Raw genomic sequence first — 24,449 nt, 5'->3', positions numbered from 1 at the left:
TAAGAAAGCAGAAATGTCATCACTCATCTGGGACATATGGTCAGAGCTCAATCCGAGTGTGGAGACGGAGCACCTCAATTCATTCAGTTCGCCCTGTGTCAGAATAGGGCTGGTTTTGTGGACAAGGATGGATCTGCTGTTGAGGCTGGAATTCCAGTAGATCTTTCTGTAAAGAGGAAGAGAGTAGAAGATACCAGCTTCACCTTGAGGGAGCTAGCAACTTAGTGGGGAGCCAGAACCAACACTCATGAACAGTTAAAGCAACAATATGTACAGTAGTATTATGATCGTGCAAAGTAAGACCTGCATTTGGTGATGTATGTAGGAAAACAACAGTCTGAAGTGACATGGGCAACATATAACCTGTGGGAGCCTCCAGGAACTTGGGAACATGAGGTGATTTTGTTTTTTTAAGATTATGAATTTGGGACTTCCCTGGTGGTACAGTGGTTAAGACACTGAGCTTCTACTGTGGGGGGAATGAGTTCAGTCCCTGGTCAGGAAATTAAAATTCCCCATGCTGCATAGCTCTGTCCAAAAATAGGAGAAAAGAGAGATTATGATTTTTTTTTGTTACTAAGGGTAAAAAGTGCTGGTTTAAAGTGATGTAAGACAGCTTACAACCCAGAAGAGTTCTGGAATACCACTGAAGTGAGAAATCCTGTGTTGTAGATCTGTTGTGGGAAGGTGTCATAACAGGTGGCATTTGGGGAGCTCCTGAGGGTTGGGTGGGGTGTAGCTTTATGGAGGGGAGAAGACACCCTAGCGAGGAACCCTGAGCAACTGGATTGATCATGGCATGTGCAATTATCACCTTATTTCCTCTCAGCTCTACATCCACTCCTCATCCTGCTTACTGGTTCTGGAGCTAGACCCCAGAACATTTCTCTTTGGCCAGCTGGCACAATGCCAGGCTTTGTCATGCTACAACTGTTTGGGGATGGAGAAAGATCCTGACCAAAGAGGGTCTACAAAGAGCACACCAAGATTAACCAAATAAAATACAAGAAAACCATGCAGGGTCTTAACTCCAGAAGGGGAGGAATTTCTTAATGAACTGAAAGCCTAATGAAATATCTTTCCAACATTGCCAAAGGTATCCCAGGGCATAACACAGCCAGTGAGGCTGCCCCAGCATCTTGCCTTCCAGCTTACTGATTCCTTCCTCTGATGACCTGGACCTTCCTCCAGGTACTGACTTCTCAGCAGGCTGAGCACACATACTCCTCATACCATTTTACCTTGCCGGTGGTGTCGCCACTATCTAGGGCTAAGTCTTATTCCTTGACACCTTCAAATGGTTTGTCCTTCAAAAGGCTGATCAGGCATCCTGTTGGTGGAAGAAGATTCCCCTGAGTCTCCTCCCTCCAGCTTAGTACCTTCCCCTCTACATCCTTCCAGACTACTTCTTTTCCATGCATCTTGTTATCTTAAGCTCAGTGTCTGCTCATCTTTTCCACTTCTACACTTCTTCAGGGCTTTAATGCTTCCTTGCTTATCTGCAGAGACTAGCAGACTGCTTGGGACACAGCAGGTGAGCTGAACCAATGTGGGCTGCACCCTGGCTGCTTAGGACACTTTTGAAGAAAGGATTATATTATTCTTTGCAATTAAAACACTCAGAATTCATGGGGCAACCTTGTTAGGGGCAGGATGGCATTTTAGTGATTTTAGTAGCTTGGGAGGTGTTGGCTAACCAACATCTTGTCATTGTTGTTCAGCTGCTAAACATCTATTCCAATGAATTCCATCACTATGACATATCTTGCTGGTTGTCTGTCTTCTCTCTTTTGTACACATGCCGAGGTAAATGGTGAAGGAATTAGAATTCTACCGTTACTCAGTCTGCCTTGGGCCCAAACTTTGAAATTACAAGAAAGAAAACATCTGGACTTCCTCATGAGAATCTTAGCAATGTCCATTTCTGTTAAAACGCCTTTTTGACATAAACAAGGGGAATGTTCATAAGCGTACCATAGAATATTCATCACATTGCTGGCATTCTGCGAAGAATTGGGGCTGGGTAAGTGGCTCCCAGGTCACTCTTACCTATCCCAAGCTGAGAGCATCTAGATTTTGATTGGATTATTGCCAGAGCTCATTAGCATAGTGTACCTTGACCTGGATTAGGGAACAGCAGTCTCTGCGTAGAAAATGACCAGAACTTGCTGGGACCTGAATCGGAGAGGAGATTTTTCTGAAGCAGTTTTGTCTACATCTCCAGAAGTCAGAGGTGAGGAAACCATTATAAAGTTTCAGTTGTAAGATAAATAAATTATGGGGATATAATATACAGCATTAAAAATATAGTCAATAATTTTGTAATAATTGTATGGTAACAGTAGCTTGTCTTTGCGTGAGGACAATGTGTTTTACACTTGAGGCTAATCTAATATTGTAAGTCAATTTATATATCAAAAAAAAGGTAACAAAGCCAGAAATCCTAAGGAGAGACAAATGTAAGGGCGGCGACAATGGTCACCGCATTTCTACAGGGTTTTCATTTGTTCCACTTGGTCTTCTGTGGAAATGGTGAGACATGAACACAGTTTGGCCCAAGTTGCTTTGAAAAAAGAGTCTGGACAAATGTTTTTTAATCCTGAGGAAAACGGAATTTGCTTGTTTATGTTTCAAAGACTGCAAACCATCTTTTCTTCTTCCTTGCGTTTTAGTGTTAGCTCTCAGAGAAATATTAAGCTCATGTTCATTTGGCAAAAATTCATATCAGAAAAAAATCGGAAAAGCAAGGTAGTTTTTCTGCACAAGATTTTTTATTTCCTTTTCCTTAATTTAAAAACAAAAGAATTATATTGACATTGCTTAGGCTTAAGGCAAAATCTTCTAGTCTTTTGAAATGTGAATCTTGTTATTCTAATATACTTGTTTTTAAAGTCTGAATTAAAGTCAATCTGTGGCATCATTTATTCTGTAACTTAGGGTTTCTTTCCCAAACAGAATTTGCTTTACACTCAATGGATATTTAATCTTGCACATCAGTGTTTGAATTGGGAGTACTGAAGTTTCATCTTTTTGGATGACTAGGTTGTAGGTGAGTGTGGGTAGGTATGTTAGGGAGGGAAAAGACTCCTATTAACTTGTTACTTAGTGGCCAAGAGCTTCATTTACACGCTCAGGTCACAGTCATCTTTATCTATGCACTTTACTTCAGTACATCTCAGTGACTGCCAAGTGTTAGGGTTACATAAAGCTAAATTACTGAGGAACAGAGTACATGGGACTCTAAGATTGAGATTATTTAACTTGTGGTTTGAGTGACTCTTAAGTGGTTCTGTGTAACATCATTATGGCTCTAGAGCACCAAGGCACGGAAATGTCACACATGTAAACATGTCTTACTTCATATTCTACTAGCAAGCACATGTCATCTCAAAATGATTTCCCCCCCCCTCCCTCAGAGTTGAACACTTTAAATATCTTTCCTTCTTTTTACTTTTTTGGGGGGAGGGGAGGGTAAGTTCCTTTTATAGACATGAATTTGAGCAAACTTCGGGAGATGATGGAAGACAGAGGAGCCTGGTGTGCTACAGTCCAAGGGGTTGCAAAGAGTTGGACACAACTGAGCCACCGAACAACAAATCCCCTTAAACCAATTATAATTAGAAACTAGTATTTCTTGTGTGGAGGGGGTGGGATACAATTTGCACAAACATTTTTTAATACCTACTGCTGGGGTCCAGCCCCGGTGGATCCAGGGAATTCGAAGTGGGGATGGCGTCGGCGAGGATCAGGAAACAATTGCTTAATTAAACGTTAATTAAGGATATAAAGAGTGGTTAAATAAGGATAGCTCAGTGGGGAAATTCAGTGGAGAAAAGAGGCTGAACAATTTAATGAAAGTAAGATCAGACAGAATTTTCTTGTGGCGAGCAGGGAAGAGTGAGATTGCTGAAGTCAGAAAGTCTTGAAGGGTGCTTCGGATTAAACAACGGTGAGAAACACTATTTTAGAGCAGTAGTCCTCAGTTTTTCCCTCCAGGAGATATTTGGCAATGTCTGGAGATACGGTTGGTGGTCAACAAGGAGGGGTGGGTTGCTGCCAACACCTAATGGGTAGAGACCAAAGGATGCTGTTAAGTATCCTCCAATCCAAGCCCCACAACAAAGATTATAAAACAGGTTTTCAATGTCAATAGTGCCAAGGTTTTAAAGGAATCTGATAATCATTTGAGAATATTTGAAGATATAAAATATATGAGTGAAGTCGCTCAATCGTGTCCGACTCTTTGTGACCCCGTGGACTGTAGCCTACCACACTCCTCCGTCCATGGGATTCTCTAGGCAAGAGTACTGGAGTGGGTTGCCATTTCCTTCTCCAATATATAAAATATATGTCGGATTATTAATCTCTATGGGAATTTAAATTTTAAAAAGACTTCTAGACACATCTGGCTGTGATGTTCCCCTCTTGTAACACACCCACAGGGTAGCTAATTTTGAAGGTGTATCCATGGAAACAACTCCAAGCCAGGTATCCCTCCCTCCCCAACCCGATATATGGAGGAAAAGGTCCTAACCATTGGCTACAGGTGACCATGGTACTTATAGAGGCCTTTGCACTTGGGGCTAGCAACCAGGAAGGTAGCCCAAATCTGAGGGTGAAAGTGATGTTCTTCCGCATGGTCAAGCTTTACTCCAGCAGGCTCACTAATGGCTCCTACATTTTGTTTTTGTTTGTATGTTGGTGCTTCCCAAAATATCAGTGAAACAGTCTTTTCTGGCAGACAAGTGCTGGTATTTTTAATGATATTTTCTCCTGAATTCCTTTTCTTAAAAGTCATTTTCAACTGGCGGATAACTGTTTTACAGAGTTGTCCTGGTTTTAGCCATACAACAATGCAAATCAGTCCCAAGTATACCTATGTCCTCTTCCTCTTGAACCTCCCTCCCCTCCCCCTCCACCCAAGAGCACTGATTTTTATCTCTTTAATGATCAGTATCATTGTCATTTATTTTTTAGTGTTGGAAAGCAGTCTCCTGGTCTAAACTGCTTGGGTGGACTGATCCAACTGTAAGAGCCTTTGAGAGCAAAATTCTCAAGTGCTTCTAGAGCAGCTGGATAGACGGAAACCTGTGGGTGACCTGACTTCATCATGGAACCTGAGAACGCGGATTCTGCAGACAAAGAACTAAGCTGGGATATTAATGATATGAAGCTGCCTCAGGTATGTACTTGTTCTCATGCTGTGCTCAGCATTTGGCTGTGAAGCCTTGAACGTAACTTGCCAAGACCTGGAAGGAACTTGGTGAGGGTCCCAGCTGAATAAATGCCTCTCCTACGGAGTTTCGTTTGGACATCCAATCAAGGACTTTTTTAATGTATATGACTTTGATGTATTTATTTTTGGCTGTGCCGGGTCTTCGTTGATGCATGGGCTTTTCTCTAGTTGCGGTGCCCAGGTGTCTCATTTTGGTGGCTTCTCTTGTTGCAGAGCACAGACTCTAGGGCACCAGGCTTCAGTAGTTGCAGCTCCCAAGCTCCAGAGCACAGGCTTGATACTTGTGGTGCACAGGCTTAGCTGCTCTGTGGCACGAGGGATAGTCCTGGACCAGGGATGGAACCTGTGTCTCCTGCATTGGCAGGCAGATTCTTCACACTGAGTCACCAGGGAAGCCTCTGACTGAGGACTTTTAAGAGGAAATTCCTAAATCCATGATTTGAGAAGGCCCTCACAGACCAGACTCCCCTGGTTACAGACTGAAGCAAAGAAAGTGTTATTTCCCCTGCCTTTCGTAGTTGTTTTGGTTCCCATGCCACCCGCCTGGCTAGCTGATAGAATGAAATCCATGATAATATGTCTGTAACACACGAGCTCCCATACAAACTTATTTGCTGGGAGTAATGGGTTTAACCTAAATCTGTCTTTGGGATGTCCCGGTGAGAGTTCTCTTCTAGAACTTCTGTGACTACTACACAGTCTGCGCACGTGGGGCTACTCTCCAGCTAACAGAGCGGCTTCCATTTCATGTTTTCTTTGCCTTCATCTTTGGCAATGACATTTTAAAGTTTTTTTTTATTTTGTTTATTTTTGGCTGCACTGGGTCTACCTTGCTTTGCGCGGACTTTCTCTAGTTACTGCAAGCCGGGGCTACGTTTCATTGCAGGGCTCGGGCCTCTCATTACAGTGGCTTCTCTTGTGGAGCACCGGCTCTAAGCACACAGGCTTCTGTAGTTGCAGCACACGGGCTTAGTTGTTCTGCGGCCTGTGGAATCGTCCCAGACCAGGGATTGATCCCATGTCCCCTCCATCGACAGGCGGATTCCCGTCTACTGTGCCACCAGGGAAGGCCTGGCAACTGGCATTTTAAACTCTTAATTTGGTGGAAAACAGTTGTTTTATCTTTTTTTTTTTTTTTGCTGAGCCACATGGCTTGTGAGATCTTAGTTCCCCAACTGGGAACTGAATCCCAGGTCACAGCAGTGAAAGCATTGAGTCTTAACCACAAGACCACCAGGCAATTTCCAACATTAGTTGTTTAAAACTGCTTTCCTTGACTCCACGTTTTGGTCTTTCTTCCAGTGAAGAAGGTTTTCACTGGAAGTCATTGGGAAAGGTGCCTGGGAAAGCTAAGATGAGACTGCCAGAACCATCTAGTGGAAGGTCACGCTCATTTGCCTGATTCTGGGGAATGAGAAATTTGAATTATCCCAAGCAGAGGAGAGGGAATGGAGATTCCACAGTTATTGTTGGTTTTTTTTTCCAGTAGTTTTGATTTATACTCATTCCAGATTTCATTGTAAAGAAGGCTTCCAGATCATTCCAAATTTCACTCCAGTGAAGTGCTTCTTTTTATGTTTCCCCTTAAACTTCCTCCCCCATTCTCTCCTGGTAGGTTTTGGAAGAGCTAGGAAGCACTAATATGCCTTACTTGCCATTCATTTAAGGATGGCTAAATATACCACAGCTAAATCATGCAAATATCTATTTTAAGGGTTTGTGTTTATAGTTGCTTGTAATTGGTTTATAACAGTTGTAGCTGTTTTAGGGGAAACTTTAAGGTAAATTTTAATTACTGCTGTCTCAGAGACCCATAATCCTAATTCGTGATTGCAGGTCCCAAATAGAGAAACTGGACATCTTCAAAAACAAGAGTTGAAGGAAGCAGGTATATAGATGATTTCGCAAATTCCCATCCTAGAGCGGGACCTTTAATGGGGTCTAAGAACACTGTGCTAACATGTATTTTTTCTAGGGCAGAGGATTCATATCATTCATCAAATCTATAGACAAAAGAAAGAACCATGTCCCTGGAGGGGATCTCAGGGTTCATAAAGGTTCATGTTCCAACATGAATTTTCCAAAACTTAAGCCTTCTCAGATACCAGAGACATTTACAAGAAAAGTCCACATTCAATTCTGGAAATGTACCATTTTTAGTTTGTAGAAAAACTTTGGTTGCTCATGGAAATAGATAAGTGTTCTTCAGTTTGTTAAATATGCCAGGGAAATGATTAAAAGAGCAAATGGTGCCTTAGTATTTTGGAGAAGGAAATGGCAACCCACTCCAGTATTCTTGCCTGGAAAACCCCATGGACAGAGGAGTCTGGTGGGCCACAGTCCATGGGGCTGCAAAGAGTCAGACACGACTGAAGTGACCAAGCACGCACGCACATTTTCTGAGCAGAGTCAACATAGTCCTTATCTGGATTTATGGGGCTGTGGAATCGTATCAAGACCCAGCTGAGGCGAAAAATAGAAGGTGTTGAAGCCAAACACAGTAGATTTTACATTTTGAGAGTGTTTCTGAAGGCAGACCAGTGTATGATGAGAAGCACAAGGCTAGGAGACCAGGCCTCGGCTTTGAATTCCAGTCTTGCCTCCTTTTACCTGTAGAACTTCATAGAGTGGTTTAGCATTTCTGAGGTCCCCTTTCCTCTTCTGATAATGAAGTTGTTGCACTAAGTAGTCTCTTCCGGACTCTTTTAGTTCTAACAATCGAGGATCTGGTGACTCGAGATTCAGAAGGTGGCCTGTGCTCTCGGACAGGGACGGGGTGCCAAGCACAGGGCCTGGCACTTACTAAACAAGAAAGGACAAGTATGAAATCCATGAATGAGTGGGTCCGTGGCTTATCATCTGGGTGACTCTAAACAAATTCGTTTTCTTGTTTTCATTATCTCCTCTGTAAAAGTAAAATAGTAATTCTTCATATACCTTGCTTGAATCTCTAAGTTGTTTAGAACAGATGTGTTCTCAAAATGTGTTCTGTAGTGTGTAAGTTACAAGGAATTTTAATGGATGTTATGAAGGAAGGAAAGAAGGACTAAGTTCAACCAAGTTAAGCCAATTTCTTCTTTTTTTTTCCCCATGCCATGCATCATGTGGAATCTTAGTTTTGAATGCATGCCCCCTGCAGTGGAGATGCAGAGTCCTAACCACTGGAGGATTCCCTAAGCCAGTCTCTCTGCTGCAGACATAGTGTTTTTCTTACTGCATTATGGCTCTCCCAAGAGGAGGCTGTGTTGGCAATATCGCCCTAACTTATTTTTGACCACAAAGCTCTCTCTGTTTTTCCATGGAGCCCCTTAGGCAATGAGTGGTCCTCAGACCATCTGAGCATTAAAAAAAATGTTTCAAAGAATTCCATCTATAATAGCAATCACTGGCTTACTACTATTATACATTTCCCCAATTTCATTCTCTGTCCCCCCATACAAAGAATTTATAGTTTATTTTTCATATTTGCATGTTCTTGCCACGATTCCTACAAATTCCTGCAACTTGTAGATAAATTTCTTTCTTATTAATCCACTCACTTGCTTCAAGTTTCAAGATGGTTACCTGAGTTCTTGTTGCATCTTCTGGTCCTGAAAACTCCAAAGGCCCTTTCTACATCACAGATCAAGATCTATGAATTAATTTTTGGCAATAGTGAACGATGACATCCTCATCAGGACATCAGAGATTTTTGATGTCAATGGGATGTGTCAAATACCACTGGATGCAGAGGCTGTTACCCCATGTTAACTTTCATGGAAGGACTCATGATTTGGGCCAGTGGAACAAGATCAGTGTCGGAACAGAGAATCAATGCCATATAAAAAAAATGCCAGAGGCACTGAAGGAGGGCGTATATAATTTAGCATGACTCTGATATGTCTACAGCTGTATTACCCTGAAGGCGCCCCATCTCATCTGATCTCAGAAGCTAAGCAGTGTCAGGCCTGGTTAGTACTTGGATGGAAGACTGACTGGGAATACTGAGTACTGTAGGCTTTGGCTTCCCTGGTGGCTCAGACAGTAAAGAACCTACCTGCAATACAGAAGACAGGTTTGATCCCTGGGTTGGAACGATCTCCTGGAGAAGGAAATGGCAACCCACTCCAGTATTCTTGCCTGGGAAATCCCATGGACAGAGGGGCCTGGCGGGCTCCAGTCCACAGGGATCGTAAAGAGTCTGACCCGACTGAGCGACTAACACTTTCACTTACTTTCAGGCATGGGGATAAAGGCTGAGCATTTGGCAAAAGGGCTCTCTCTGGACAAGTATATTGTAAAAGGTGAGAGGATTAGGTCAGATGAAGATAAGACAAACAAGGCAAAGTAGAGCACTTTGAAGTTCAAAGGCTCCCTACAGGGGAACCATGCACAGGCATTCAGTAAGGAGATCTGGGAGACAAGCGGCCTGAAAGGTGGTTTGGAGGCAGGATTGTTTCATGTGCCCTCCTCCCTTCTTTCAGCTGCATGTTTGTCTTTATAAATCTTCCTGGAACTCATTTCTGATCACTTGTCTAACTTGTGGTTAATTTGATACCACTTCTACTTTATCCAGCCTCCACGGAGTCAGCCCAGAACTGCAGGCGCTTAACTTACTCAAAACCATCATTGATAAATGCTTCTTTATTCCAGTCCAACATAATACACTGATTTTGTTTTCCTTTTCTATTCCCTTAAACTACTTTGGAAGTTCAAATATAACTGCTGTAGGGTTTGCTTGATCCAAGCTGCAAAAGTCTGGGTTGGGTTAGTCTTAACCTCTGTTAAAAATGCTCACCACATGGTTCATTGGGCTTCCCAGGTGGCACTCATGGTAAAGAACCTGCCTTCCAACTGCAGGAGGTGTAAGAGATGCAGGTTTTATCCCTGGGTTGGGAAGATGTCCTGGAGGAGGGCATGGCAACCCACTCCAGTATTCTTGCCTGGAGAATCCTATGGACAGAAAAGCCTGGCGGGCTACTGTCCACAGGGTCACAAAAAGTCTGACACGACTGAAGCGACTTAGCATGTACGTACATGGTTCATTACAAGGATGCTTCTCATTAACATTGATTGTAATACTTGAGAGCCTTGAATGAAGAAGAAATCTCTTTCTTTTTTTCTGGTTGAAAATCGGGAAGAAAACCAATTCCTTTTTCTTCTCAATAGTACCCACTGAACAGGGAGACGGGAGTGGTTGCTCTGCTCCCTGCACCTGCCAGATTCTCTGAGCAGAAGCACAAGGTATTGCAATAGCCCCACAGCAGACAAACACCCCGAATCATTTTGTTCCTTGAATATGAGCAGTTTGCCGATTAAACCCACAAGCAAAGCCACACGGAGCTATTAACTCACACAATTCCAAGGTTTAAATATACTTTTTGTAGAGAAAATCTTAAACTATACATAGGCTAAACATAAATACAGGGCCACCTGAAGCCTGGAGAATCAACCCCAACGAGGCCATGTCTCTGATGAGTTCGTTCCTGGACCATGGTTTTGACAAGCATTATTTCCTTTGCCTCAGTCTTCTGGGCAAAAGTGAATCTCTGAGCTCCTTCTGTGAATTTGTGTGGATACATGTAATCAGAACAAGCTAGTTATAGTCAGATGTATCTTGGTGCTAGGGAGCTAAGGGGTAAATACGAGTCTGCATTTCTGGTGAATTATTATCTGACTGCATGGTCAGGTCACCTTGCTGTTGGTCTGGCGGGGACACTCGTGACTTCGTCCTCTTTGCCTGGCATTCTCCTTGTTCTCAGTGTCATTTGAACTCCCTGGGACATCTCCACCTGAATGGACCCCATGGTCATTGGGTCCCCCCACTTTGGGGGCCAGACTTCTTCTGCTGCCCTCTGCTTCTGGGGTGGTGGGGATGGCAGCAGAGACTCTCGTTGGGTGCCTGCCAGGAGGTCCCTTGCTTAGCCGCATGGAATTGGGAAGGAAAGGGAGAAAAGAAAAGGTAGAGGGTGACAGAATTTGAAAGCTGGGGCACTCTGTCCCACCTTAGTGTTGTCCAAGCAAATATGGAAGTTTTTGACCTGCATCTTGACCTTTAATAAAGGTAGGAAATTGCAAGATTACCCAAAGGCAGTAATGCTTAAGTTAACTCAAAAGCATTTGGTCGAATTGAATTTCTATCTTTGAAAACATTTGGAGTTGGGTTTCCAGTTGGTTCAGAGAGGTAAGTTCCCAAAAGGTTGAAGGTAAATCAAAATGCTGGATACATTTTTTTTTTTCTGTGCTCCATTGGTAATATCTAACTTTTCCCTCTCTCTGATTTATTTAAACATGTATCTGTTTGCTAACCCTGTTTTATTTGGAAATATTTACTTATGAGGAATTTATAAGCTATTCTTATTAAGGGAAACCTGGCAGATAATTGTTTTACACTAGAGTGGATTATATCCCAAGGGAAAATCATTTTTAATATAATAGCATGCTAATATCAATATTTTCGATATCTCCTTTCAGAATTTTGATTTTAGCTCATTAGTTTTATGTAACAGTGTATATTTCTTAAGATACCCATTAAAACTTCAAGTAGTTAAATAAATGAGAATGAGGAAAGAATGATAGGTGCTATCATTGCACAGCCTCAAAGATTTTGAGTGACTTAGAAGACTAAGTCTCTTAGGGACAAAAATTACATACAGAAATCACAGAAATATTCATTAAACCACCAATGATATTACCCACGATATAATACAATATAAATTTGTTATATGTATATGTTGGAAACCTTAAGAATATTCCCTTTAAATTATAAACTTCTTAACCAAGAGGGAAAACAAAGAGTTACTCATGAAAATTTAGAAATAAAAATAAACAGAAGATCTGAAAAGAGGGAAATGTTTTGTGAGGAATTGTTAAACAAGATTAAGAAATAATCGTTCTTCCTTTTGGCACCCCACTCCAGTGTTTTTGCCTGGAAAATCCCATGGACGGGGGAGCCTGGTGGGCTGCAGTCCGTGGGGTCGCTGAGGGTCGGACATGACTGAGCGACTTCACTTTCACTTTTCACTTTCATGCGTTGGAGAAGGAAATGGCAACCCACTCCAGTGTTCTTGCCTGGAGAATCCCAGGGACGGGGGAGCCTGGTGGGCTGCGGTCTACAGGGTCGCATAGAGTCGGACACGACTGAAGCGACTTAGCAGCAGCAGCAGCAGCCTTAAATTTTAGTAGATTTTCAGAGTTCCCTATCATTCATTTGATACCTGGATTCCTTTGCATCACTGGAATCTGGGTTTTCTCATATTTGCAATGTCAAAAAATGTCAGAAATCCCACAAAAGTCCGAGTCACAAGATTGGTCATATGTAAATAGCCAAGAAAATATCTTGACGTAAATACTCTTGCTCCTGGTATTTTTCTTGAGATTGTACGTTGTCAAACTTATTACTGGCTTATTAATGGAATTGGAAAACTAAGGTACCGGTGGAGGAGCTGATGGAAAAAAAAGCTTAACATACTGTGGAATGCAGAATAAACCATGTGGGCTTTAGAACGAACCTCAACAATATTAAAGTAATCGAAAACACAGAGTGTGTTCAACTACAGTGGATCCAAACCAGACAATAATAACAAAAGACAACAGGAAATTCTGTAAATACACGGAAACTAAACAATGTATTTCTAAATAATTCATCAAAGAGGAAACCTCATAGGGAAGCGAAAACATGCATTAAACTGAGAGAGAAGGAAAAGGCAGTTCAGAGCGCTTCTTGCTCCACTGACAGGGAGTCCTTGCTTTAACTGGAGTATCTGAATTGCTCTCACAAACACTGTAGGTTCCTTCTGGTTTGTGGGGTCTATGCCATTGACCAGACTGAAGGGGCCCCTCACCTTTATTTTATTTATTAAAAAAAAAAGTATTTATGTATTTACTTGGCTGCACTGGGTCTTATTTGCATCTTCGTTGCAGCATGGGACCTCTTAGTAGCAGTATGTAGGACCGAGTTCCCCAACCGGGGTTTGAATCCAGACCCCTTGCAGTGAGAGCTTGGCATCTTAGGCACTGGACCGCCAGGGAAGTCCCATCCCTCACCTTTAAATCACGGAAATCTCAGCTTTCCTTCAAGACCACCTGTTCTTGTTTCTGCTGCCCTGACATCTGTGCTTTGTATTGGAATAATTCAAATCCACTGGTAGATTTCTGCAGCCCAGATTGTTACAGGTCCACATTTTAACGTTTTAACCTACCTTGTTATTACTTGAGAAGATAAAATGTTATGCTTTTGGCGGCATGTCTGAGGCAGAAGAGAGCACTGTTTAGAGCTTTGGATCAGAAGGAAGAGAAGAGAAGGTGGGTGGAGGAAGCAGGAGGGGTGGAGGGGGCCGCCTCCGGGGGCTGCCCGAGGCTGTGTGTTGAATTAATACCACTCAGATTTACCAGAGAAGCTGGAGGGAGAACTGGAGAACACAGCTCACTCAGCATCTTGGCCCAGCTGGGCCTCTTTCCTAGAAACTAGACGCAGTTGCCTTTGGAGAGGGGAACCCCACCCCGAGACACCACCTCCTTTCCCCTGCCCTTCTGGAGCAGCGTCCCCTTTCCTCACCACTGGACGGCACAGCGGAGCTATCGTTGCACTGTTCTGAGAGAGAAGCTCAAACCCAGGAGCTGTGCCCATGAAGCTTTGGTTTTATAGGGGCCTGGACTCCTGTCTTATATTTGGCTAAACAAGGTTTAAAGTGTCAAGTGACTTCTCTGGGGGTCATCTCCTAAAAGCTGCTGGCCCTCACACCCAGTGGCTGGTGTGTGTTGCCCAAGATCAGAAGACTAACAGCTAACACTGATGTGGAACTTGCTGTGTGCCAGGTACTGGCTTTATTTTTTATTGATGTATAGTAGATTTGCCACGTTGCTTTAGTTTCTGGTATACAGCAAAGTGATTCAGTTATACATTTATCAATATATATTCTTTTCCATATTCCTTTCCATTACGGTTTATTACAGGAAATCAAATAGACGTCCCTGTGCTATACAGTAGGACCTTTTTTTTTTTCTTTTTAGTATATTTTACATATATAGTAGTTTGCATCTGCTAACTCCAAACTCCTAATTTAGCCCTCTCTGCTTTCCTCTTTGGTAAGCATAAGTTTGTTTTCTATGTCTGTGAGTTTATTTTTATTTCGTAGATAAATTCATTTGTATCATTTAAATTTTTTTTTCCTTTTTTTTCCCCCTGCTGCACACAACTTTCAGGATCCTAGTTTCTTGACCAGGGAATGAGCCCAGGGCCTCAGCAATGAAAGCACAGAGTCCTAACCACTGGACCACAAGGCAATTCCCTGTATCTTTTTTTTTTTTTAGATTCTACATATAAGCGATATGATATTTGTCTTTTTTTTACTTGCTTCAACTTAGTATGATCATCTCTAGGTCCATCCACGCTGCCGCAAATGGTGTTATTTCATTCCTTTTCATGGCTGAATATTCCATGATATGTATGTACTACAACTTCTTTATCCATTCATCTGTCAGTGGACACTGAGGTTGCTTCCATGTCTTGGCTGCTGTGAGTAGCAAGCACTATTTTGAATGTTTTGTGTATGGTAACCTGTTCAGTCTTCAAACATCCCTGTCGGGCAGGTACTCGCACGGCCCCCATCTCACAGAGCAGAAAGTGGAGCCCTGCGCAGGAAGGAACCCTCTCAGGGTAAGGCCCGCACCCTGGCCGAGTGCGTCCGCAAGCTGTGCTCCTGCTAGCAGCGGACAAGCTCTCTGTGAAGGGCCAGATAGTAAACAGTTTAGGTTTTGTGGGTCATACAGTCTTGACTGCACCTACTGGACTCTGTCGTGGTGTGTAAACGTCTTCACAGACAACACATATGAATGAACATGGCTGGATTCCAATAAAACTTTATTTACAAAAACAGGCATTGGGGACTTCCCTGCTGGTCCAGTGGCTAAGACTCTGTGCTCCCACAGCAGGGGCTTGGGTTCGATCCCTGGTCAGGAAACTAGATCCCACATACTGCAACTAAGAGTTCACATGTCAAAACTAAGACCTGATGCAGCCAAATAAATAAATATATTTTTTAAAAAAACAGACACTGGACTGGATTTGGCCCATGGTCCTAGCTTGCAGACCCTAGCTCTTCACTGTTAATTAGTACTACCTCTCATGTACATAAAACCTCTCATTTTTATTTCCTCAGACCCATTTCAATCTCCATGAAATTCCATACAAATGACAACTATCATTAATAATATAAAACTTAGTTTACAACACATCTGCTTTTCCAAGTACTTTTGTGGAGAGTGTTTTATCAATATCCCCATTTAAGAGAAGAACAAAATGAGGCTTCAGAGACAGCTGCCTACCCAGAATCGCATGTTACAAAGTTCTTTGGCGTCTTCTACGCTTGAACTCCAACTTGGAGAGACATGACCTCCTGGAGCTGCCCTTCCATCCTGATGTTTGCTTTTCCTTCTCAAACGTCTTGTTTTTCCTTTCTCACATTCTATGCTATGTTTTCTTGCTTGAGGAGCAAAGGAGAAGCACCCTTCTGGAGCTTCTAGAATCTAAACCCTAACCTTCCAGAAGCTTCTTGTTGAAAATGTTTCTTATACCAAGTCTCTGGAAGCTGCAAGAATGGGCACTGCTTAAGTTTGACCACTGAGATTGCTAATGATTCTCACTCTAAGAACTGGTCAAACGTGGCCACGTGCCATAACTTCACTAACATTCAGCCAGAGCTCCCTGCCTGCTAGGTGATGTGCTAAGTACTTTTGATATGTTATCCTATGTAACTCTCAGACCCACTTGAGGTAGGTAGGTCTGGTTATTTCTGTTATACACATGAAGAAACAGAGGCACAGAAAGTCAAATAACTTATGCTATGAGGATTAAGTGTCCCGTGTCCCTGCCCACTTAAAGAGGAGAGTTTTGTTTAGTTGGGTATCCATGGGCAGGGAACTGTGTCAGTCCCGGGCAGGAACATGAAAGTTTTCAATCAAGCTCAACTTGTCCTTACTCCTCCACCCCGTTTGAGGTTCACGAACATGAGAGTAGAGCAAAGGGGAGAGAGTTTCCGCAGAGGAGGAAGCGGCTCTCCAGCCTTCCACTGCGTTTCTCAGGTGGTTTTGCATTAAACTCTCCACTTTCTCAACAAGCTAACCACCACTGCCCTGCCCCAGTGCCGTCCACAGCCATTGTGCAAGAGTATCATTGTGTTGCTTCACCCTCCAACATCCTCAGTGAGCAGTGGTCCTCACTCTCATCACCAAAGGCTAGAGGAGCATCAGTCGCGCAGAGGGCTGCATCACAAGCCATTCTGGTCCAGGGGGCAGATGTGGGATGGACCCAGTGGTCACGTGGCCGCAGCCAGGCTGTGCATGCTCAGATCACGTGGTAAGATCCAGCTTGGTCTTTGCCAGAGATACAGCACCCAGAAGAGCTGCACACCAGGCCACCTTTATGCCCAGTGGTGACCTCAGCTGAAACTATAATAATCTCCTTTGTGTTTTCATCAGAACGTGAAAAAGACGGACTGGTTCCAGGAGTGGCCTGATGCCTACGAGAAACACATCTACAGCTCCGACGACAGGAACGCACAGCGCCACCTGAGCAGCTGGGCCATGCGCAACACCAACAACCACAACTCCCGCATCCTCAAGAAGTCCTGCCTGGGCGTGGTGGTGTGCGGCCGCGACTGCTCGGTCGCCGAGGGCCGCAAGGTCTACCTGAGGCCAGCCATCTGCGACAAGGCCCGGCAGAAGCAGCAGAGTGAGTAGTGCTCCCGCCCTGAGGGGCCTTAAAGTTCTCCCTCCTCCCAAGGGAGGGTGGAGGAGACCAGGGCTGTTTCTAGAGATCATTTTAAGGACAGCCAGCCAGTCCCCGGGGCCCCTGTATTCCCATAGATCTGCCGTGCCCGCTGCACCCACCGCTAACACTGCTCCCCAGGGTTAAGATCTGATTTGGGGCCTCTGTTAAATGGAAGATGCATCACTCAGGGGACAAACAATAATTCATCAGTGCAGTCACATACATGAATAGTGTAAGAGAAAGTTGTGCATCAGGCTTGCCACCCTACACCTTGGGGAATGGGGTCCCCCAAATGATCTCAGTGAGTGCTTTGATCCGAAGAGGGGACCCGGGACTAAATATGAGGTTAGGCTCAATTCCATGCCATTTAGGTTCAGGCCATCATCACATGCTAATTCTTCATTTTTTTTAATCATATTCATCAGATTGTGAAATAGATGCATTCAGCATTCCCTGTGCATTGCCCACTTCAGACCTCAAGTTCTTTCCTTGTCTTTTGTTTTCCAAACTTGCTCTCAGGGCAGGATGGTATCAGTCATTTACACTTTAGTGGAAATTTAGCAGCTGCATTCTCTCTGTCATGTGGTTTTGCTCCTTGACCCTTAGTTCAAATTGTGAAGTGAAAGGATTTTTTCCTCTTTACAAAGAATTTGAAGTATTGGTAAATAAGGAGAGAAGGATTTTTTTTTTTTTTTTTGCTTAAAAGAGCTCCCACCTCCTGCCCACCCCCGACCTGTAAAATATTCCTCTCAGTAAGTAACTGCTTCCTCTACCACCTCTGAGACTGACCTGGGCTGCTTTAGTGGTCTGGTCTCCTAGGCCCGGGAGTCATGCCCAGTGGGTGAAGGTCTGTGAAACTGTGCCCAGGTGGACTCTTTGCTGTGCAGGAGTCAAGTCTGACACAGGCAGAGCTGCACAGACTCAGGGGTCCGCTGGCCGGGCTCTGCCGGGCGTGGTCACCTTCCTCTGCTCTTTTGTAGGAAAACGCTGTCCCAACTGCGACGGGCCCCTGAAGCTCATTCCCTGCCGGGGCCACGGGGGCTTTCCCGTCACCAACTTCTGGAGGCACGACGGACGCTTCATATTTTTCCAGGTTGGATTTACGTTAGCGATTCCGTTTCTCTTTACTTCAAGAACTGTTCACAGAGCACGAGGGAGACTTGCCTCCGGGAGAGGCACAAGTGGAGGGGAGTCTGCACCCTCCCTGGGGGAACCCTCTGGGCAAATGAACGTCTGTACCCTGAACCTTGAGAGAGGATCCAAGGGCAGAGCCCAGGTTCCAAGGGGGCGACATGCTGTCGGCAACATGAGCCCCCGTGCACTGGCCTTCCGCAGACCAGTAAACGTGGACACATTGCGTTACTCCCCTAAGCCCCAGTTTTTGGTAAAATGTGGTATTAAGGGGTCCTCTCCAGGGAGGTGGTAGAAACAATGGACCCTGAGAGCTGGACTGTTTGGATCTGAGTCCTTCCTAAACCTGCCTCTGAAAAGAAAATGCTCTGAATGTACAGGGTTTGCCAACTTCTGGAATATAACTATTTTCATCATGGGTGATTTCAAGTTGGTTTTCTTTAAGTTAATTATTTTAGTATACATTTTTTCATAATACTTACATGATCATAAGGTTGAACACAGGGTTTCATGGCAAAAGCATATCAAAAATTAATATTGAAGGTAATAGAGAATGAAGATATTAAGCTTGACAGAAATTCTCTGGAAAGATCTCTTTGGTAGAACTGCGCAGGACGACCTGAAATTTTCTTTCCTTGCTTTCCTCTTTGTTCATTCAGTATCTCCAACAAATATATTTTAAAAAATTTTAATTCTATTGGAGTATAGTTGATTTGTGGGGAGCTTCCCAGGTGGTGCTAGTGTTAGAGAAGCTGCTTGCCAAAGCAGGAGACACAAGAGACATGGGTTTGATCCCTGGAGGAAGGTACCTTGGAGGAGGAAACGGCAACCCACTCCAGTATTCTTGCTTAGAAAATCCCATAGACAGAGAAGCCTAGTGGTCCATGGGGTCACAAAGAGTCAGACATGACTGAGCATGCACGCACACCCATAGTCGATTTACAGTGTTGTGTTAATTTCAGGTGTACAGCAAAGTGTCAAGCCATTTTTAACAACCAGCTCACAAAATACCTGAATGGCCAACAGTTGGCTCTCCAGCTGGCTGGCTCTGGCACACTCTGGATCCCAGTTTCCCCACTTTACTGGTGGAGGTTTCCCAGGTGGTAAATCTCTCCATGCCTCCATCGCCTCCTACTCTGTAAGCTGGGGGTAATGGTGATGGTGTGGCCCTCACAGCATTGCGCTGAAGATTCAAGAATATGTATAATCAGTGTTACTCATTATCACTATGAATGTGACGTGGCAGGGCTGGGGAGAGGCACCGTGCAAAGAAGGCGTGCCATCAGCAAAGGCCGGCGGGTTGGTGGGCTTCTTGTTCAGTCACTAAGTTGTGTCCGACTCTTTTCAACCCCATGGACTGCATATAGTATGCCAGGCTTCCCTGTCCCTCACTGTCTCCCGGAGTTTGCTCAACCTCATGTCCATTGAATCAGTGATGCTATCCAACCCTGGGAGGATATTAAAAGGTTGCTCTGATCTTGTGACAACAGTCAACTGCAACAGCACCCAGTCCGACAGCAGAGAACAGGATAAGAGTTTACATACCATAAAGTACGTCTAGTTGTTTATTTCACTGCTTCTTCTCCTTTAAGTCAAAGGGAGAGCATGACCATCCAAAGCCAGAAACCAAATTGGAAGCCGAGGCCAGAAGAGCAGTGAAGAAAACGCACTCGGCGTCTTCCTCAGTCTCCTCGAAGCTGAAACAGAGCCCAGAGATAAAGGTAACCTTGCTCCATGCATCTTCAAAATATATGGGGACTTGCCAGCCCTGTGGTGGCAGCAGTAGATTTCACTGTCATCACCTACAAATGAGGGCTTCCCATATGCCGCTAGTGGTAAAGAATCCATCTGCTAATACAGGAGACCCAAGAGATATGGGTTCTACCCCTGGGTCAGGAAGATCCTCTGGAATAGGAAATGGCAACCCATTCCAATATGCCTACCTGGAAAATTCCATGGACAGAAGAGCCTAGAAGGTGCAGTCCATGGGGTTGCAAGTCAGACACGACTGAGCACAAATTCCTAGGCAGAATCTATAGCAGGTCTTTGAACCTACAAAGGAGAGCCCCAAATCATATATCTTCAGGCTCACCTATGAGCTAGCATCTGGCAAAGAAACTGAATATGTGACTATGAATACTTTTCCTCTTAATGTCTACCATCCTTGTAGCATGCCCTCAACCATAAAGTCCATATAATTTCAGAATCATCTTCCCTACTATAGTTAAAAAGAGACCTGAATTAGTACTTAACCTGTGTTTGGCACTCTCTGTATTTCTGCTAGAACCAAAAAGAAATGATCTGCATAAAATCTGAGCCTCATACTTCTTCATTCTCCCCCAAAGCCAATGATTTCCTTAGTGCACTTCACCAAGATGAAACAACCAGGCAGTTTTTGAAAACAGTGGTCATCTGGGGATGTGGGGATGCCCACTTCTCCCCACGGTCAAACTGTGCTGTGATGTTCATGGCTTTCTGGGTGTTATACTGTAGGTAGGGTTTGTCTGCTTAATAGTGTTTTACTAATTCCTATACTTTTTCCTAGGCTTCCCAGGTGCTGCTAGTGGTAAAGAACCCGCCTGCCAATGCAGGAGGCATAAGAGATGCAGGTTCAATCCTGGGGTGGGGAAGATCCCTTGGAGGAAGGCATGGCAACTCATTCCAGTATTCTTGCCTGGAGAATCCCATGAACAGAGGAGCCTGGTGGGCTAGAGTCCATAAGGTCACAAAGAGGTGGACACAACTGAAGTGACTGAACAAGCATGCAGCATACTTTTTCTACTGGTCAATGGTCCACGTTTCAGGAGTACAGAAATTGAGCCAGTCCATCCTTGGAGGTTCTAATGTACCTTAAGGAAAAATAGTCATAATTTGAGTCACAATTTCAGGGAAATAGGAGCCCCTGAATCCCAGCAACGGGTCCCTTATCCCACCTACCAACCCTGGCAGAAGTTGCAGGAGGTTTCTTCTCACTCGTCCTTCCTGGTCGGTCTTTCCAACTCCATCCTCTTATTCCTCAGTTGTTGTGGTTGTGTAGTTGCTAAGTTGTGTCCGACTCTTTTGTGACTCCATGGACTGTGGCCTGCCAGGCTCCTCTGTCCATAGCATTTTCCAGGCAAGACTATGGAGTGGGTTGGGTTGCCATTCTTTCCCAGGAGATCTTCTCAACCCAGGGGTCCAACTTGCGTCTCCTGCATTGGCAGGCAGATTCTTTACCACTGAGCCACCAAGAAAGCCCTATTAGTCAATAGTTTTACATAAACAAGAAGATAACTTAGTCCTCAAGCAGATTCTTTTCTTGTGATTAACTGGAGAATGATATACTTTCTCCATTTAGAAAAAGAAGTTGACCACATCATATGCCAGAGGTCTGTGATTCAACAAAGTGAGCTTGGAGTTTTGAGAAAAAAAATAAACTCTTGGAATCCATTAAAAAGTAGAGAAGTCAAGGAGGAAGTTGAGATTCCTCTGAGGATAATGTAAAACTCTGAAGCTGTGGTTTGATTTGTCTTACATAGCCCCTTACAAGTTTCTCACAGAGGCAATCAGGGTTTCAGATTTGCATTTGAGGTGGAATGTTCTAAACATTCTCCCTTTCGAGTAAAAGAAGGGCCATGCAGCCCTTCCTGGTTGGTCAGATTTCGCGTTGAAATGGCAGCAGCCTTGAGTTCTTGCAGGCCTTGTGTGCTTGTGCAAAGCCCTAAGTGTGTTTGTGCTTCGAGTATGTAGGGAATGAGGAAAATGCACAGAGCACTTACTTGTGCAGGGTCACTCATGGGTGCCTGGGGTAGGAGGGTGAGTTTAACTTATTAACACGAGCTTTTGTCTTTCCAGCCTCTTCCAGGTGAAACACAAAGTTGGGAAAATTTAACTTGGTCTTTCCAGGAAGCTGTCCAACTGCCTCCTGGTTACAGCGGACACGTGATAGGTTACACTCCCCAGCAGAAGGCATGGAATGACGGCTCATCCTTCACCGAGAGCTATGGTTTGGGGGGTACCTCTGAGCTGGCAAACCTCACTCCCACTCTGGGCCCCCCTCAGCTCTACGACAAATGGGATTTGTCCCACAGTCGGGTCTCCAGCAGTGGAGACCTGCTCCAGCCCTCCATCTCTGGAGTCTTCTCTGATTACAGTGATCTGCAGACATGGAATAAGAATGTGGCTTTGGGACGAAGTCCTCTGAATGACAATAGTTGCCCCAGTTACCCGTTTCCTCTGACCAGCTGGCCCTACGACTTCTCCCCTTCCCAGAGCTCTTCAGAACCCTTCCACCAGCCGGTTCCAGTGGAACCACCAGCAGTCAAATCCAGCTATCCACCCATATGGCCAAATCAAGGGGGTGAACTTTATGAAGAGAAGGTGCCTGTGGATTTTAACAGCTACCACCCTCCCACCACATGCCATTCACCCCAGGAAGACCCTCTTCTCCTCACCCACACCTCTCAGCCTTATCATCAATATGCCCTGCCTGGCAAGAGCAACAAATGGGATTTTGATGAAGAAATGGGGTGCCTGGGTTTGGATCACTGCAACAATGAGATGCTTCTAAACCTCTGTCCTTTAAGATGATCCAAATCAGAACCCTTGTGCACTGCTGGCGGGAGTGTCATTTGGTACAGCCACTGTGGAAAACAGTATGGAGGTTCCTCAAAAGATCAAAAGTAGAACTATACCAGATGATCCAGTAATCCCACTCCTAGACAAATAACAGAATGAAACCAAATCACTATCCTGAAGAGACATCTGCACCACTGTGCTCACTGCAGCATCATTTACAGTAGCCAAGACATGGAAGCGACCCAAGACAGGTGCATGGGAAAAGAAAATGTGGTGCATGTATATATATACAAATATATATATATATATATATACCATTGAGCTGTAAAAAAGAAGGAAATCAAGTCATTTGCAACAATATGGATGGACCTTGAGGGCATTATGCTAAGCCAGAAAGAGAAAAACAAATATTGTATGATCTTGCTTACATGTGGAATATTAAAATACCCAGATTTATAAGAAATAGAGATCAGATTTGTGATTTTCAGAGGCGGAGGGTGAGGGCTGGGAAAACTGGGTGAAAGTGATCAAGAGGTAGAAACTTCCAGTTTTAATATAAATAAGTCCTGGAGATGTGAGGTACAACATGACTGTTAGCAAGTCTGTGCCATAGTTAACAAGACTGTACCATATATTTGAAAATTAAGAGAATAGAGCTTAAAAAGTATTGCAAGGGAAAAAAAGCTATAACTGTCTGGTGATGAATATTAACCACTCGTAATGTGGTAAACATTTTGCAGTATATGCATGTATCAGGGCATTATGGTGTACACTTTAAACTTATACAATGTTATTTGTCAACTATATCAATAAAATTATATCTCAATAAAACTGGGGGAGAAAAATGGCTGAAATCTTTTATAGCCATTTAAAAAGCTGGAGGGGATAGTTGGAAGAATTTCTGTAGGAAGTAGTTTTCAAAAGGCAACCACAGATAAGTCAGAATGACAATGGCAAGCAGAAGGCAAGACTTATTTCTTAATGTGAGTAAAATCTTGGCCTGTCCTCCTCCACTCTAGTACTATAGGAGTATTAGAGGAGTCTTCAGGGGTGCTGGAGTACTAAGGGAGTCCTCAGGAGTTCTAGAGTAGACTTCAGGAGTACTAGAGTGCTCCACAGTGAGGATTGAAAACTTGTCCAACCTGTGGCAGGCAATTTCCTCTGCTCTTTTCCCCCCACAATATTTGGGAATCTCAGCATCTAAGCTGCATTATCTGTTCCATTTTCAATGTCCTTTAAATGACCTCAAACCAAGCAGACATGAAAAGCCAACTACCCAGGATCTCAGCTAAGCCTTCTTGGAACGAAGGACCAGAGAGAGTGAAAGAGCTTCAGAGGAGCAGAAAGATGAAGATGCTACCACTGAAGTAGTTAGCACTTTGTCTAGTATGAAACATACAGAGTTGGTTTATAAGATGTGTCCCCTAGTTGATTTCTAAGACTCATCAAGGCAAGGGATAAGACCCAACCCTATTTCCTAAAGACAAAGAGCAGAAAAATTAAACGGCTACACGAAGAGACATTCCAGGGGCACCAAACAGTCTCCTTTCCTTCCTCCTCTCCTCCCTATCTTCCCCTTCCACGAGGGCTCCAGTTTTGTCCCATTTATCTTTATTTTTACAGTGTTGAACAGCACAGTTTCCAAATATGTGCTTGAAAATGTTTGCTTAGAAGAGTCCTTGTATAATTAACATGGCCATGGTCAGGCAGTTTATTTGAATGCCAGTTCATTTTTTTGCTGAAGTACTTTACAATAAAGGTGCGCCCAGACATAAA

At 43.9% G+C, this 24,449-nt stretch overlaps 1 protein-coding gene across 1 annotated transcript; it reads left to right on the top strand.

Moving 5' to 3' along the window:
* The first annotated feature begins 2,137 nt into the window (after positions 1 to 2,137).
* On the top strand, positions 2,138 to 23,504 carry GCM1 (glial cells missing transcription factor 1). Its single transcript, XM_027525085.1, has 6 exons — positions 2,138 to 2,233; positions 4,978 to 5,182; positions 16,694 to 16,946; positions 17,966 to 18,078; positions 19,709 to 19,837; positions 21,951 to 23,504. Exons 2-6 carry the CDS (start codon positions 5,111 to 5,113, stop codon positions 22,683 to 22,685), a joined length of 1,302 nt encoding a protein of 433 aa, XP_027380886.1. The 5' UTR covers positions 2,138 to 2,233; positions 4,978 to 5,110; the 3' UTR covers positions 22,686 to 23,504.
* Positions 23,505 to 24,449: the final 945 nt, after the last annotated feature.

Source organism: Bos indicus x Bos taurus, chromosome 23 (assembly GCF_003369695.1).
Source record: "Bos indicus x Bos taurus breed Angus x Brahman F1 hybrid chromosome 23, Bos_hybrid_MaternalHap_v2.0, whole genome shotgun sequence".
Classification (NCBI taxonomy): domain Eukaryota; kingdom Metazoa; phylum Chordata; class Mammalia; order Artiodactyla; family Bovidae; genus Bos; species Bos indicus x Bos taurus.
The sequence above is the reverse complement of the archived record's forward strand: the minus strand, read 5'-3'. Positions and strand labels throughout refer to the sequence as shown.

Excerpts from the sequence above, each read along its gene's own strand:
- GCM1 (XM_027525085.1), top strand. The coding sequence starts at position 5,111 with ATGGAACCTGAGAACGCGGATTCTGCAGACAAAGAACTAAGCTGGGAT. Across the intron at positions 18,079-19,708 it reads GACGCTTCATATTTTTCCAG|TCAAAGGGAGAGCATGACCA; the intron begins GTTGGATTTACG and ends TTCTCCTTTAAG. Across the intron at positions 19,838-21,950 it reads AACAGAGCCCAGAGATAAAG|CCTCTTCCAGGTGAAACACA; the intron begins GTAACCTTGCTC and ends TTGTCTTTCCAG.